Source organism: Orycteropus afer, unplaced genomic scaffold (genome assembly GCF_000298275.1).
Source record: "Orycteropus afer afer isolate SDZICR_OR568_19922 unplaced genomic scaffold, OryAfe1.0 scaffold00064, whole genome shotgun sequence".
Lineage (NCBI taxonomy): Eukaryota > Metazoa > Chordata > Mammalia > Tubulidentata > Orycteropodidae > Orycteropus > Orycteropus afer.
Genome location: NW_006921651.1, coordinates 11,340,283 through 11,358,361, shown reverse-complemented (window position 1 = coordinate 11,358,361; position 18,079 = coordinate 11,340,283). Strand labels below are relative to the sequence as shown.

Sequence of the window (18,079 nt, the reverse complement as noted above, 5' to 3'; positions counted from 1 at the left end):
GTGTCCCCTTATTCTGTTCGAACGACAACCTCCTAGTCAATGGACAGATTCCTCATGAGTACAATGAAGTGTTCTGGAATTCCCATTCTTTTCAATGTTATCCACAATTTGTTATGATCCACACAATCAAATGCATTTGCATAGTCAATAATACACAAATAAACATCTTTCTGGTATTCTTTGCTTTGAGCCAAGATCCATCTGGCATCTGCAATGATATCCCTTGTTCCATGTCGTCTTTTGAACCCAGCTTGCACCTCTGAAAGTTCTCTGTCAATATAGTGCTACAATGGTTTTTGAATTGTCTTCAGTAAGATTTTACTTGCATGCGATATTAATGATATTGTTCTATAATTTCCACATTCTATGGGATCACCTTGCTTTGGAATGGGTACAAATATGGATCTCTTCCAGTGAGTTGGCCAGACAACCGTCTTCCAAATCTCTTGGCATAACTGGGTGAGTGCCTCCAGTGGAGCATCCATTTGCTGAAACAGCTCAATGGGTACTCTGTCAATTCCTGGAGCCTTGTTCTTCAGCAATTCCTTCAGTGCAGCTTTGACTTCTTTCTTCAATATCATTGGTTCTTGATCATATGCCACCTCCTGAAATGGATGAAGATCTGCCAGTTCTTTTTGGTACAGTGACTCTGTGTATTCCTTCCATATTCTTTCGATGCGTCCTGCATCATTCAATATTTTGCCCATAGAATCTTTAAATATTGCAACTCAAGGCTTAATTATTTTCCTCAGTTCTTTCAGCTTGAGAAAATGCTGAGTGTGTTCTTCCCTTTTGGTTTTCTAACTCCAAGTCTTTGCACATTTCATTATAGTAATTGGCTTTGTCTGCTCCAGCTGCTCTTTGAAATCTTTGGTTCAGCTCTTTTATCTTGTCATTTCTTCCATTTGCTTTGGCTACTCTCCACTCAAAGGCAAGCTTCAGAGTCTCTTCTGTCATCCATTTTGGTCTTTTCTTTTTTTTTCCCTCTTTTTAATGACCTTTTGGTTTCTTCCTGGATGATGTCCTTGATGTCATCCTGCAATTCTTCTGGTTTTCAGTGTTCAATGCATCAAATCCATTCTTTAGATGGTCTCTAAATTCAGGAAGGATATATTCAAGATCATATTGTGGCTCTCATGGACTTGTTTAAATTGTCTTTAACTTCGAGTTGAACTTGCATATGAGCAGTTGATGATCTGTTCCACAATCAGCTCCTGGCATTGTTTTGGCTGAAGATATTGAGCTTTTCCATTCCCTCTTGCCATAGATATAGTCAATCTGATTCTTGTGTATTCCATCTGGTGAAGTCCATGTGTAGAGCAGCCATTTGTGTTGTTTAAAAAAATGTATTTGTGATGAATAAGTCATTAGTCTTGCAAAATCCTATCATGCGATCTCCAGCATTATTTCTGTCACCATGGCCAAATTTTCCAACTACCAGTGATTCTTCTTTGTTTCCAACTTTTGCATTCTAGTCACCAGTGATAATTAGCACATCTTGATTGCACATTTGGTCAATTTTAGACTGAAGAAGTGGATAAAAATCTTCAATTTCCTCATCTTTTGCTTTGGTGGTTGGTGCATACATTTGAATAATAGTAGTATTAATGGATCTTCCTTGTAGGCATATGGATATTATCCTATTACTGACAGCATTGTACTTCAGGATAGATCTAGAAACATCCTTTGTGATGATGAATGCTACACCATTCCTCTTCAAATTGTCATTTCTGGTGTAGTAGATCATATGGTTGTCTGATTCAGAATGTCCAAAACCAGTCCACTTCAGCCCACTGATGCCTAGGATATCAATTTTTATGCATTCCATTTCATTTTTGACAATTTCCAATTTTCCTAGATTCATACTTTGCACATTCCATGTTCTTATTATTAATGGATGTTTACCACTGTTTCTCCTCAATTTGAGTTGTGCCACATAAGCAAATGGAGGTCTTGAAAGCTTTACTTTATCTATATCAGTAAGGTTGGTTCTACTCTGATGATGCAGCTCTTTCCCAGTCATATTTTGAGAGCCTTCCTACCTAAGTGGCTTGTCTTCCTGCACCATATCAGAAAGTGTTTTGGGGCTATTCATATAGTTGCCTAGTAATGTAACAGACAGTGTTTCTCTGCTATCCATAAGGTTTTCCCTGGCCAATTCTTTGAGAAGTAGATGGCCTCTTCCTTCTTCTTAGTCTGTCTCAGTCTGCAAGCCATACTGAAACCTGTGCACTATGTGCAACCCCACTGGCATTTGAAACACCAAGCCTGGAACCGAACATACCCTTGGGGACTAGCTTTTAGCCAAACAATAGACAAGCCTATAAAGTGAATAATATCACCAAAGAGGAATGCACTTCTCAGTTCAATCAATCACACAAGACCAAAAGGGCAGTATTTGCCCAAAAATAAAGCTCAGAGGCAGGAAAGCGTACATACATTTAAACAAAGTGTGGTACATACAATGGAATACTACTTAGCCAGAAAAAGATATGAAGTTCTGATACATGCTACAACATAGATTACTGGGTGAAGTCAATCACAAGTGTTATATGACCTCACTTATATAAAAAGATAAGAACAGGCAAATGTGTAGAGAACAAAGTTTATTAGTAGTTGCCATGGTGGGAGGGAGGAGGACAGGGGAGTTATTGCTTATGTAGCATTAAATTTCAGTTTACATGATGGAAAATTCACATTCACAGCCAATTAATGTAATTGATGTCAATAAGTTGCACATCTATAAAAAGTTGAATTGGCAAATGTTGTCTGATATATATTTTCACAACAACAACAACAACAACAAAAAACAGCTCCCAAGACTGCCTATGTACAACCAAACACCTCATGGGATTTAGTTTCTTGATGTGGAGATTTAGGGTCATGGTTTCGTAGGATAACTCAATTAATTGGCCTAATCTCATGTTTAGTGCTTCTGTTCTATCTTCTAGTTTGTTGTGTAGTGCCTGGGGTCTCAAAAGCTTGTGAGCAGCCATCCAAAGTACAACAATTGATCCCTATTCAACAAAGGAATAAGGAGAATTAGGAATAGGAGGAGGAAGTGGAATGTATGGCTAATTGCCTCCATCGATTACTGCTTCCTTTGCCATGGGGCTAGAAGAACTGGATGGTGCCTAGCTACCACTTCTTAATGTTTTGATTAAGATTTTATAGGCGAATCCTGATCAAAAGGGGGAAAATGTAGAACATAAATTCAAATTCTCCTGGAATCCAGGTTTTCTGGAGCTTTTGAGTCTAGATGAATCCCCAAGACTACTGTTCTGAGGTAATTTTTAAACCTTAACCTAAAAATATCCCATGAAGTCTTCTTTAAACCAAATGCTGTTGTTGTTTGTTGGTAGGTGCCATTGAGTGATTTCCAACTCACAGTGACCCCATGTACAACAAAACGAAACACCGCACAGTCCTGTGCCATCCTCACAATCCTTCCTATGCTTGCGCCCATCGCTGCAGCCACTGTGTCAATCCATTTTGTTGAGGGTCTTCCCCTTTTTTGCTGACTCTCCACTTTACCAAGCATGATATCCTTCTCCAGGGACTGGTCCCTTCTGACAGCATGACCAAAGTAAGTGAAAGGAAGTCTGGCTATTCTCGCTCTAAGGAGCATTCCGACTGTACTTCTTCCAAGTTCTTTTGTTCTTTTGGCAGTCCACAGCATTTTCATTATTGTTCACCAACACCACAATTCAAATCCATCAGTTCTTCTTTGGTCTTCCTTATTCACTGTCTAGCTTTCACATGCATATGACTGTATTGAAAATATGATGGTTTGGATGAGGCACACCTTAATCTTCAAAGTGACATCTTTGCTCTTTAACACTTTAAAGAGGTCTATTGCAGCAGATTTTCCTAGTGCAATACCTTGTTTGATTTCTTGACTCTTGCTTCCATGGGCATTGATTGTGGATCCAAGTAAAATGTAATCCTTGACAACTTCAATCTTTTTTCTGTTTATCCTGATGTTGCTTGTTTGTCCAGTTGTGAGGATTTTTGTTTTCTTTATATTGAAGTCTTTGATCTTCATCAGTCTTTGCTCTTTCATCTTACTGATAATGAAACCAAAAACTAGTTTAACTTAATTAGTGAACAGTGTCTGTCTTGAGCATTGTGTTCTTTTAAAGAACTATCTATATGGGATCAAAATGACAATAGCATCTCAAAAGATTAGTTAGGAGCTTGTTGTTGTTATGTGCCATCCAGTCAAGTTGGACCCAACTCATAGTGACCCCTACTTGGGTTTCCGAGGAGGTGTAACTATGGAAGTAGATTGTGCAACCTTCCTTCTGAGGAGTGGCAGGTGGGTTTGAATGCCAGCCTTTTGGTTAGCAATCATGTGCCTTAGGCACTACGCTATCAGAACTCCTAGATAGGAGCTTAGGAACAGTGAATTTATATTAATGGACGAGAAACAATTCAGAAAAAGAGGGTGAGAATGGTCTCACAACTTGAAGAATATAACCAATATCAATGAATTGTATGTGTACAAATTGTTGAATTAGGATATGTTCTGCTGTGTATATTTTCAACAACAGCAAAATATAGTAAATTATTTTAAAAATAGATTTTTTTTAACAAGCAAGTCTGGGGGTTACTCTAAAATCATTACCTTCTAGACGTTCACAACCCTTTGGAGATTGCTATCTTATTCAGTGATCAAGTGAATTTAATTACTGGATTTCTCTTAATTAGCTGCTTTATCATTTCAATGCTATCTAAAGTATACAGTTAAAAAACAAAGCTTTCATATGACAAAGTGTAACACATTTCTAGATGTGGTTGCTCACAACGTTATCTTTATTTTTCCGTAGTGTTTATTAATGTCTGTTTTTCTGCCCTTGTTCTGTGGCATGTTTCCTTAGGAACTGGTTTTGCTCTCATACCATTTTGAACTTCATGTCAAGCTAAGGGTCCATTTAAAAAACATCTAGATAAAAGTAGGTATAATCATCTTTAATAAGCAAAGCTAACAACATAATCCTGAGCAATAATTTCTAGAAACTTCATATCTACATACATGTCCTATGGTAGGGAACATTCACAAGAAAAAGGAATCATTATATCTTTCTTGTCTGCTACTTACAAATATCATATTTTATTTATAATATTTTTATTTTTTACACATTAAAATTTTAACCAAGACATAATTCTTAGGCATTGACAGTAGACATACCAGCTACATTAGTGCATCAGTAACCATTGGGGTGGCCTAAATTTTCAGCAGCTTTGTTTTATCCAAGAGTATTATTTTCTTATTTTGAAAATAGTGTGGTGTTGTCTTACATGACTCAAAATACTGTACACCTGTTTCTTTTAAATAAAAATTTATTTGGAGACGATTAATAGCATGATAACTTTACCAAATATTAACAGTTCATCACATCACAGTCAGGCAGTAGATAAAATAATTCCATGTGAGCTTCTTAGAAAGAAATGGGTGAACACTTCAATAGCTTCTTCCATCTTCTATTTTCTTACTAAATTGTTCATAATGTAAAATATAAAGTTTTGAAATTTTAAATAGAAAGTTTGGGAAAATATCTGAAGCAACAATGCTGACTTCCAGTGTTCTTTCTTTATGAAATTTTAACAGCATACTTCAGTCTGGTGGAATCTTTTGTGTTGTTCTGACTGTCGATGAGAACCAGGGGACTGTGTTGGTGATTCTTGATTATTTCAGCAACACTTCCAAAATACTAGAGCAAAAAAATTTGGGGAGTTACACACTGACATTGATGTTAAATTCAACCTCCATTCCCCCATTTTTCAAAACCCAGTTGAGATCCACCTTCCCCTACTTAGTCAAGTTGCTCATCTCCTAACTGACATTTTGCCTCAAAAAGTCTAATTTGGAGAAGACTGTAACCTTCTAAGGGGCAGACCCTGGCTTTTCCTATATTAGTAAGACTGAAAAATGGAACTGATAACATCAATTAGCATAACTTCTTAGAGAAATTATTGAGTCATAATGTAATGTTTTGCTTTTTATTTAGTGTCATATATGCAACTGTCATACAAGTATTTTTTTCTGAATTTTTTACAAGCTACAGATTATCTGCTGTGTTACACAAATCTTAGATAAGGTGACTGATGTAATAAATTCTCCCTTAAATTTACTGCCAGGTAAGTTTTTTAGGTTGAGGGGAGAGGTGAGAGATAAGAAACTTTGAATACCTTTAGTCTTTATTCCTTTTTTCTCTTCTATCATTCAACTCTGCTTCAATTCCCAGTGAAATCCTTTTATGATAAATATCACTATACTAACTCTCACACACACACATACACATACACATACACATACATAGCATATTGTTTTAGTGAATGCTGTTGGAAGTTAAATTTATAGATTATAGGACCAGGAAATGGAATAGCATTTATGTATGACCCTTTGAGGTGGATTCCATGTGGAAAAAGGGTGTAGTGAACCCAGGAAGCAAAGGAGAGACTTGCCATACTTACACAAACAAACATCTCATTTTGTCCTTCTAGTCCTGGGATATTTTAAAATATTGCTTTGTTTTAGCATTTGGAGATTGAAATGTTTGAAGTAGGGAGTGATGAGTAGGGGAAAGTATATTTGTAATTTAATCGAAAGAAGAATTGTGCATAGCTTATTTGATGTAGCTGTAGTTTTCCTTCAGTTTTCTTTTTCCTCTCTACACTAACTCAGTATGTTTGAGGTATTTATATCTGGACAGAAAAACAACTTGTTTGAGAGTTCAAAATCTCATGATCAATAAAATGAACCAGACAGTCGCCAAAGCTATAAGAAAGATTATTCAATACTATATTTACACATGGCATACACCTCTGGTGGTGCAGTGCCTAAGGCATTTGACTGCTAACCAGAAGGCTGATGGTTCAAACCTATCAGCCACCCTACAGAAGGAAGATGGGGCAACCTACTTCTGTAAAGATTTACCACCTTAGAAACCCAATAGGGGTTGCTATAAGTTGGGTAGACTCAATGGCAGTGAGTGAGTTTAAACAGCTGCATGGAAAGTTAAATATTTAATCAGTTAGTTACTTTTTCTACCCATGTACATAGCAACACAAATACAGACACCTGGACTTTTAAAAATATCCACATGATTGACTTCATGTAATCAAACTTTTAATTTTCCATTCAAATATTAAGTATGTAGGAGACATGATATTTTTAGTGAAGTTTTATTTAAGTAAGAGTTCTAATTGATTCTGTCAGTGCTTCTTGATACCACTATAAGGATAGTGATCAAAAGAGGAAAAATGTAGAACAGAATTTGATATTCTCATAGAATCCATACTTTCTGGAGCCATTGAAGCTAGATGAACCCCTGAAACTATTGCCTTTAAACTTAAACCAAAAAACATCCCCTGAAGTCTTCTTTAAAGAAAAAAAAATAGCTTGATGAATAAAGAATGTCTGCTCTGAGCATTGTGCTCTTTTAAAGAACTATGTATCTGGAATCAAACTGACAACAGCAATCAAAAGGTTAGATAGGAAGCTTAGGAAACTGAGTTTATGTTAATGGAGGAGGAACAATTTGGAGAAAGAGGATGAAGATGGTTTCACAACTTGAAAAACATAATTAATGCCAATGAATTGTACATGTAGAAATTGTAGAATTGGTTTATGTTCTGCTGTGTATATTTTCAACAGCAACAAAATTAAACATACATATTTTAAAAAAAAGATGAAGAATATAATATTTCTTTTGGTAACCATAGGCTGGATATGTTGGGAATGGGGTGAAAAAAATAAAGCAAATATGATCTATTTACTTTGAAGTAGGGATAAGGACTCTGTAGTCCAAGAAGAGTCTCTGTTTGTCAGAGACTTTGGGAACTCCAAATTTCTATGGGAGAATGTCATATAAATGTCCTTTAAACAGGATAGTGGGAAGCACTTAAGCCTTTTATAGAAGAGCTAGACTCCCAGGGAAGCTTTAGAATGAAATCATCCATCAAATATTATTCTGTCCTACCACGGTCACTACCATCTCCTACCATTGATCACCATTGAGGAACATTAATTTAAAAAGACTTTTAAGATAAAGATTTCAATGAAAATGAGGGCTTTTCCTCATAAACCAAAAACCGAGTTGGATCTGACTCATAGCAACGCCTCCTTGGGTTTCCAAGGCAGTATCACTACGGAAGTAGATTACCCAACCTTCATTCCGAAGAGTGGCTGGTGGGTTTGAACCGCCAGCCTTCTGGTTAGCAGTCAGATGCCTTAGGCACTACACCACCATAGGGAAAATAGATGGTCCTGATAAAGTTGAACTGATGTTGAACAGTAAATGTAATCTACATTTTAAAACCTTAGTTTGGTCGGGACCAGTGTTTTTAGATTCAAGAATGGTGTATTTTCTAAACATGTGAGATGTTATTCAAAGCAAAATAAAGAGCGTACATATTGCCACAAGACCTTTTCAGTTGTTTTACAAATGCTTTTATTCTCCTAGGTTAGACTGATTCCATTAAGTAGCTAGATGAAAGTGACCAGGATGTAACTTTGTAATTATGCCGGCCTTTCTTCCTTTCTGTTCTCTCATAGGATAAATTGCCTGAGCATAGTGTTATTTGTTGTTCTCTGTTTGTGACATATGTGCAAGCTTAGGATCAAGGACTCTTGTATCTTTTCTTCCCATCCCTGTCACTTAATACAGTATGATGCCATTGTGCTCAAACATATGTACAGAATTAAGCTAAAAGAGAAATTACTGACCTCTTCACCAGTTTTCTTTCTTCCCAAAGCGTACTGTTTTGTTGCTTCAATAAATCGCACAGGAATATTATATACTCGCTTATTAAAAAATACAACTAATGTATATGGTTGTTTGGAATCATGACCAGAGCTTTTCCGAATGAGAAATGATCCATCCTGTTTAATTTAAAAAAAAATAAATAAAAATAAGGCATAATTTTGGTTACTTTTATTTATATTTCCATAGGTTAGAAATTATTTTATGAAGAATACTTGCATTACGTTCAAAAAATGATTATCTATATAGCTTTTATTATTGATTAGAGTTAATTTTTATTATTTTCCAAGAAAAAGACATTAGCAAAATATATCTCAAAACTCATTGCCGTTGAGTCAGATCTGACTCATAGTGACCCCTCCTTGTGTTTCCAAGGCAGTATCTCTATGGAAGTAGATCACCCAATATTCCTTCTGAGGAGTGGCTGGTGGGTTTGAACCGCCAGCCTTCTGGTTAGCAGTCAAATGCCTTAGGCACTATACCACCAGAGCTCCCAGCAAAATATATACTCATAGAAAATCCTCAGTGCGTTCAATGCTAGCTTTATGATGTGTTAAATAAGATATGAGAACAAACCTACAGGGTACTCTTGAATTAGGAGCTATGCCCTCAAGTTCCCTATAAATAGAAAAAAATCAAGCAAATTCTCTTAAAAAAAAAATACTGTAAGAAGAAAATGGAAAGTGGGAATCAAAATGCTTAAGCTGATAAAAATTATCCAAAATTTTATACACACACACACCCCAAACTCACTGCTGTCAAGTTGTTTTTGACTCATAGATATCCCTCCTTGGGTTTCTGAGGCAGTATCTCTATGGAAGTAGATTTCCTAGTCTTCCTTCCAAGGAGTGACTGGTGGGTTTGAACCACCAGCCTTCTGGTTAGCCAAATGCCTTAGGCACTATGCCACCAGAGCTCCCATATATATATAGAAGCAGAAAAGACAAAACAAAACAAAACACTGGAGCACAACATTCCACATTTAATTAAATATTTTCTAAAAAATAATCTAGAATCAGTAATACGAAAGTTATGGACAAAAAGCAGGAAGAAGAAATGCAACAAAAATTGATCAAACTCAGGAAGGAACTTGAAGAAAAAGACAATTCTATCTTAGAAATGATCGAGAAATTATAAGATGCTCAAGGGAAAGTGGCTTCAAATGAAAATTTTAGAAACAACATTGAAGGAAGGTGTGGACACATCCAAGAAAGAAGAAAAATGAGATTTAAAAAAAAGTACAGTAGGGTCACCCCTACTTAGCAGCAGCCAGTCAAACACCCCCTATATCAGTGCTGTACCACCCTTTCTTTTTTCTTTATCATTCTTCTTAGTTCTTCACTCTTTCCTCCCTTTTCTTTTCTTTTTTTCCTTTCTCGTCTCTTGTCCGTTCTGTTTTTTGTTTCGAATTCCGCAGAGTGGGCACCTCTTTTCCCTGCTGTCCATGAGTTAGCAGCACCAGCACTTGCCCCTGGTAGGAGGTATGCGCTCCATGGAGGCCATGATGAATTCTCGTGCAACTGTGTTTGGTGGCTAGCACTTTCTCCAGTACCGTGCTGCTCTTTCTCTTTCCTTTTTTCTCTTTTTTCCTTCTTCTTAGTTCTTCATTCTTGCTCCCTTTGTTTTCGTCTACTTTCTTTTGTATTTTTCTTCCTCCTAAAACCCATTCACCCTCCCCCACCTTTTTTGGGTTCTGTGGAGGTGGGTGCCCATCCCCCACTCTGTGATCAGGCGAGCCTTCCCCTGCACATCTATGGATGGAGATGTGCCATCCCTGGAGTGAGCTATACACTCCTGCTGCAGTTGTGTTTGGTGGAGAAAACTTGTGCCAGTTTTTTTTTCCTTCCTTTTCAGTTCTTCCTGCTTTCCTCCCTTATTTTTTTCTTTTCTTTTTCCTTCCTCTCCTCTCCCTTTCTTTTCTTTTGTTTTGATCCAGCAGCACACCACCACCTTGCATTCACTAGTGCCCACCTCTCACACAGTGTGACCCATGGAGCAAGCCCACATTTCCACTGCAGCTGTGTTTGGCAGCTAGCGCTTGTGCCAGTACTGTGCCACATTTGTTTTATTTTTCTTCTTTGTTTCATCCTCTCTCTCTTTTTTCTTTCTTCTTAGTTTTCCCTCCTTCCAGCCTTCTTTTTTTGCTTCCTCTTTCTTCACCTCTCCTTTTTTCCTTTCTATCTTTTCCCAGCAGTAGGGATTCAGTGACACTACTCAGCCATACTCACCACATCTGCTGCCCCTACCCCCACTGGGTGAGTGCCACCACCCACTCCAGTACCACTGGATCAATGACAGATGACAGCCAGCACCCACCCAGCCCTCAGCTGCTCTGCACATTCAGCAATTAGAGACTTGTGCCCACACTCCTCCTTGCTACCAAATCTACCTGGAGACAGGTGGTGAGCCCTCCAATGCTGCCAGACTAGTGACTAGAATAACATGTGTGTCTTGTTGCCTGGATAGATTAAAACAAAACAAAATATCAGAGTGAAGCAAACCAACATACAATCAACAAACTAATACAATTAACGCTGCAATGTGTTAGAGACACCAGACAATTTCAAATCACATGAAAATATAGGACAGGATGATTCAAACAAGTAACCAAAATACAGGGCCAAAAATCTTCTGGAGAAAGAAATGTCATTAGAACTCCAGATAAGGAATTCAAAATAATTGTATTTAGCTACTTTCAGTGGATTGAGAGAAAGTTCAGGGAAACCACAGACAAATTAAAGAAAACACAAGCAAAAGACTAGAAGAATTAAAAGATACATACAAAAAGAAATTGACAAAACTAATGGAAAATTAGGAGCTCTGGTAGCATAGTGCCTAAGGCACTTGACTGCTCACCAGAAGGCTGGCGGTTCAAACCCACCAGCCACTCCTCGGAAGGAAGGTTGGGCAGTCCTACTTTCGTAGTGATACTGCCTCAGAAACCCAAGGAGAGGTCACTATGAGTCAGGTCTGACTTGACGGCACATAACAACAACAACAACAACAACACAAAAACTGCAAGTAGAAATCCAGAAGATTAATACTAAAATTTCAGAAAAAGATAATGCATTGGAAGAACAAAGGAGTAGAATTGAATCAATGGAAGACAGAATTAGTGAGATTTAAGACAAATCTCTTAATACTAATCTGTTAGAGGAGACATCAGTAAGAAGAACAAAAGAAGAAGAAGGAAGAGAAGGAGGAGAAGAAGGAGACCTGAGAATTATGTGAGACACAATCAAGAGGATTAACTTGCATATGATCGGAAGTCCAGAGCAGGAAGAGACAAAAAAGAAAACACTGAGAAAATTGTTGAAGGTTTATTGGAAGAAAACTTCCCTAATATCATGAAAAATGAAAAGATATTCATCCAAGAAGCTCAGTGAACCCCAAATAGGATAAACCTCAAAAGAAAATCACCAATACACATAATCAGACTTTCCAAAACCAAAGACAAAGGAAGGATCCTGATAGCAGCTTTGGAAAAAATAAAAGTTACCTGTAAAGGGGAATGAATGAGACTAAGCTCTGATTTCCTGGCAGAAACCATGCAAGCAAGAAGGCAATGGCATGGCATATATAAATCCTGAAATAAAAAAAATTGCTAACTGAGATCTATTTATCTTATGTATACAGTAAAATTGTCCCTCAAATTTAATTGCAAAATTAGGACATCCCCAGATAAACAGAAATTAAGGAAATTTGTAAAAACCAGACCAGTGTTACAAAAATTGCTAAAAGGAGTCCTTCAATCATAGAGCCAATAATGGCAGATAACGATGGGAGATTAAGACACACAACAACATCACCTAGAAATCAGCCCAGGTATGTTACTGTTGTTAGGTGTTGTGTACCTAACATAGCGACCCTGTGTACAACAGGATGAAACACTGCCTGGTCATGTGCTTTCCTCACAATCCTTGCTATACTTGAGCTCATCATTGTAGAGCCACTGTGTCAGTCTGTCAATCCATCTTGTTGAGGGTCTTCCCCTTTTTTGCTGACCTTCCACTTTACCAAGCATGATATCCTCCTCCAGGGAATGGTCCCTTCTGACAATATGAGCAAATTGGGTGAGATGATGTCTGGCCATTCTTGCTTCCAAACAGCATTCTGGCTGCACTTTCTTCCAGGACAGATTTGCTCATCCTTTGGGCAATCCATGGTATTTTCAGTGTTCTTTGCCAGCACCAAAGTTCAAGGGCATCAACTGGTCTTTGGTCTTCTTTATTCATTGTCCAGCTTTCCCATGCATATGAGGTGATGGAAAAATACCATGCCTCCTTAGTTTAGGTGCACCATAGTCTTCAAAGTCACATCTTTGCTTTTCAACACTTTAAAGAGATCTTTTGCAGCAAATTTACTCAGTGCAATATGACATCTGATACAGAAGTATCAAAAATAAAACAAACCTACAAGACTGAAAATAGGGAACCAGAGATGTTACTTTGTAAATGATGATAGCTACAAAGCAAAAAAAGGGAATAAATGTTATATTAGAGAATTTTTGTTCTGGTTACCTAGTGCTGTTCTAACAAGAATATACCACAAATGGGATGGCCTTAACAAACAGGAGTTTATTTTTACAATTTGGAGGCTTTAAGTCCAAGTTCCAAGAGCCAGGTTCTAGGGGCTGTGTGAAAGCTCCTCAACCTTTTGGGTTTTAGCTGTACCTCTTGCTCCTGGCCTACTGAAGCTAGAGGCATCTCTTCACTCAGGCAGCTACTGGCTGCTGAGGCTAACAAGCTCAAGGTTGACAAATAAAAGGGCACAGTCCCAATGTTACCAAACCACATGGCAGGCCATTGATTCAAGTCCATGGAAAGTCCCAGGATCAGCAGAGCATGGCAGATTGCTGAACAATGACTCAGCTACAGGCAGGGTTCAAGCATGGCATAAGCTATAGACCATCCCCAAAGCTGTTTCTTATATACTGGAAGCAGACCACATACCCAAAGGCAGCTACTCAGCTGCTCACAGTAGATTCCACCATGGAATTGATTACCAGTCTCATTATGGGGAATGCCACATCCAGGTGCTTAGCCACTCAACCAGACCTAGCCAAGTTGATATACAAACATAACCACCACAACTTGTAACTGGAGAGGAAATCAAGACAATGTCAACATAGAGCAGACAGTTTTATACTTGGAAGATAATAATAAATTACAGGATAACTTTAAAGAAAATTAATAAACATTCTCAGCAAAATTTAAAAAAAGAAGGAAATCATAAAGATTCAGCAAATACTAAAACACACCAATGAAGGAAATGATAAGAAAATCCATAAACAAAATGATCTCTGCAAAGAAAATTACACTGAACAAACAAATTAACACAACACAAAAAAAGAAAACTCGCTGCCATCGATTCCCACTCATAGCCACCCCCTTTGGGCTTCCGAGGTGATAAATCTTTATGGAAGTAGATTGCCCAGCCTTCCTTCCGTGGAGTGGCTGGTGGATTTGAACCTCCAGCCTTCTGGTAAGCAGTCAAATGCCTTAGGCACTGTGCCACCAGAGCTCCTTGATCATGATGCTATACAATGAGAAATCAAAAAGGAAGATCAAGGGAAAACAAACAAACATGGAAAAGTTTCACTCTGTTTAAAAAGTACTGGGTAAAAGAAGAAACAAAAAATGAAAGCACAACATAACAAAATTTTTGGGACACAGTATGAGAAGTGTTCAGAGAACAACTCATAGTAATAAACACACACATCAAAAAAGAAGAAAGAACAAAAATCAAACCTTAATATAACATCTCCAACAATTAGAATAAGATCATCCAAAAAAAACCCCACAGTCATCGGAAGAAAGGAAAGATTTGAGCAGAACCAAATGAATCGGAAAGCAGACTTGCTTTGGCACTTTAATCTTGTATTGTCCAAACTGTTCCCAGTGTGTTCCTATGTAGTTGGCTCCAAAAATTTACTTCCAGGTTTGTTTTTTTGCCATCTTGACCCAAATCTTTTATCCCATGCAGTGATCCAAAATAGCCTGTCACTTGTCACTCCTGAATGGGTCTCATGTAGCACTAACCCTTACAGAGATTGAAGACTTCCTCTCTCCCACTGTCTGGGGAGCAGTGGAGCCAGTGGGTCCTTGTAGAGATGAAAGAATGAGTAGAAATGAGATAGAGGAATAAAGAGGGAGATGTTCAAACGAGAAGAGAGGATGGTGGTCCCTCTTGGGTAAGGAAAGGAAAAAGATCCCTGCATTCATGATCATTGCAATTGTTTTAATTAGCACATTATAAGGACAGCAGTTGGGCCTGTTGGACTGAGGGCACAATATGGGTTGAAAATGATCAGACCTTGTTTGACCTGTATAATGCCTCTTCAGCAGACTTTCGATCGCAGTCACCAGCATACCATGGTTTACAGTGAACTTCAGCTTCCTGTGAAATAGAGGGCATTATTAAGCATAAGATGGTCCTTAAAAGACTCACTAACTTCTGAGCATGAGAAACAAAGACTCACTGTGCATTACCAAGACAGGTCTAACTACATTTGAATCAATAATTAGAAAGTGAGTTTTGAGCAATCTACTTCCGTAGAGACGCCGCCTTGGAAACCCAAGGAAGGGTTGCTATGAGTCGGAATCGACTCAATGGTAGTGAGCTTTTTTTTTTTTTAAGATCAACCATAAAAATTATGTAATTGGCTTTTCCCCCCATTTGGCCTTAATGGTTTTATTTACACATAAAAAAATAAATAAATCCTGCTAGGTTCCTGAATCATTTATTGTTTTCTCCTAAATAAGGTCCGACCTCTGTTTCTGTTTTTCTCTTATTGTTGTTGCTTTGTGGAGTGCTTTTTAGTTTGTGAAATGTTTTTTATGAATAGTATCTTATTTGCTTCCTTCCAGTACTTTGAAAGCAAGAACAGATGATATCACCACTATTTTACAGTCGAGAAAGCTGCAGCTTAGGCTTTTTAAACTATACAGTCTTATATGTGTTTTAATATCATAAACCTCCACAGATGTAGTCTGAGGAAATTACAGTTTAAATAAAATCTATGTGAAAGGAAGAATAATGAAAACAACACATTTCTTTGCTAGTTTTGAAGAAACTCAAACTGTTCCTCAAGAAATGCAAATAAAAATAAGTGGAGCAAGGTCTTAATCACTAAAAACAAAAGAGTGCATTCTATACCCACTGGCAAATGGCAACTCACAAACTGACTTAAAATACAAACTCTGTTCTGCTTTACTTGACACTCTCTTTTATCAGAGGATATGCCCTTATTGATAGTTCATTTCATACCTGTTCTGACAAACTGGAATTAGTTGAACAGCTGGGTAATGGCCCATCCACAGTTGGGCTTCCCCCTTCTGGAAATCCTGAAAGGGATGTGAAAAATCAATTACTCTTCACTATTTCTTGAGTAATATTTCTATTACTGTGGTAGGTGCTACAGGAACACACACACACACACACAATCCTAAGTCAGTGGTTTTCAGAGTGTGATCTGAGGGTCCACAACAGCCTTTCAAAGGGTCCATGAGGTCTTTTCTTTTCCTATTACATATCTGTGTGAAGCTTGATTTTCTTCATAAACTTCAACCAAGAGAACTTATTGCAACAGGTTGAATGCAAAAGCACGTAAGAGAACCCAGCTGTCTCTGTTACTCCAGACATTAAAGAATTTTACAAAAAATGTAAAATAAAGCCACTCTTCTCACTGAAGCATTTGGTTTAGAAAATACTGTTGTTTTTCATAAGAATATTTTATTTATGTTAAAGTGTCATGAATTATTATTTTAAATAATAAACATTTTAAAATGCCTCAGTTTTAATTTCTAATACATTAAATATCAATAGAAGGAAACATGTAATAGAGAAAATACTTAGTTGTATTCATTCATTATTCATTCATTATTGTGTGCTGGCATTCATCAAGGCATTGGAGATATACAGCAGTCAATATGTCCTGCTTAAATGTGGTAAGATAAACAATAAAACAGATAATTATATATCTGTATCTATATATATAGATATTAGATAGTTGTAAGTGCTATGAAGAAAATAAAACAAAGGAAGTTGGGAATAACCTCGGACAAGTGTTGTTGTCATTATTAGGTGCTGTCAAGTCAGTTCCAACTTGTAACAACAACCCCATGTACAACAGAACCTCCTGGTCCTGCACCATCCTCACAATCATTGCTGTTTGAGCCCATTGTCACAGCCATTGTCAATCCATCTCATTGAGGATCTTCCTCTTTTCCACTGACCCCATACTTTATCAAGCATAATGTCCTTCTCCAGGGATTGGTCCCTGCTGATAACATGTCCAAAGTATGTGAGATAAAGTCTCACCATCCTCGATTCTAAGGAGCAATCTGGCTGTACTTCTTGGACAGATGGTAAGCTTAGTTAGGGAAGGCTTCACTGAGGTAACCTCTGGGTAAGATGTTCAGGCAGAGAGGGAGGAGCTATCTGGCTATCTGAGGAAAGAATGTTCCAGGTGGAGGCAAGGGCAAGGGCTCTCAGGAATGAGTGTGCCTGGCATGTTTGAGCAGTAGCAAGGGGACCATTGTGCCTGGAGTGCAGTGAGAAAGGGGAAGAAAAATAAGACATGAGGTCACACAGAAGGCAAGGAGAAGGCCATATTTACAGGACCTGGCGGACCTTTAAGGAGTTCTGGTGGTATAGTGGGTAAGGCATGTGGCTGCTAATGGTCAGTGGTTCGAACTCACTAGCTCCTTCACAGAAGAAAGATGGGGCAGTCTGCTTCCGTAAAGATTTATAGTTTGGGAACCTGATGGGGGTCACTGTGAGTCGGAATCGACTCAATAGCACTGAGTTTAGTTTTTGAGTTTGGTGGACCTTTCTCTAGACTTGAGCTTTAAGAGGTGTGACATGGGAAGTCTTTGGAGGGTTTTATACAGAAGAGTACTATGATCTGCCTATCTTTTAATAGAATAACTCTGGCTACTGTGCTAGAAATAGGTAGAAGGGGACAAGAGCAGAGAGGAGAGGCCAGTTTGGTGTTCTTGCAAACCCAGATAGAAGATAACGGTGGCTTGAAACAGTTGGCATCAATGGAAGTAGTGAGAGTGACTGGATTCCTGATAAATTCTGAAGGAATAAATGGTGTGTGAAAGAGTTGTTGTTAAGTGCCGTCGAGTCGTTTCCGACTCATAGCGACCCCGTGCACAGCAGAACGAAACACTGCCCTATCCCGCGCCAGCCCCACAATCCCTGCTATACTTGAGCTCATCATTGCAGCCACCGTATCAATCCATCTCGCTGAAGGCCTCCCCCTCTTTCGTCGGCCCTCCACCCTACCAAGCATGACATCCTTC

General features: G+C 38.1%; 1 protein-coding gene across 1 annotated transcript in view; it reads right to left on the bottom strand.

Moving 5' to 3' along the window:
* Nucleotides 1–5,594: 5,594 nt before the first annotated feature.
* The window catches only part of BLNK (B cell linker), a 123,198-nt gene continuing 110,713 nt past the window's right edge, over nucleotides 5,595–18,079 (bottom strand). The window contains exons 14-17 of the mRNA XM_042780822.1: nucleotides 16,038–16,114; nucleotides 15,084–15,167; nucleotides 8,732–8,887; nucleotides 5,595–5,714 (exon numbers count right to left, since the gene is read on the bottom strand). Coding sequence (XP_042636756.1) covers nucleotides 5,595–5,714; nucleotides 8,732–8,887; nucleotides 15,084–15,167; nucleotides 16,038–16,114 — 437 coding nt within the window. The remainder of the gene's footprint in view (nucleotides 5,715–8,731; nucleotides 8,888–15,083; nucleotides 15,168–16,037; nucleotides 16,115–18,079) is intronic.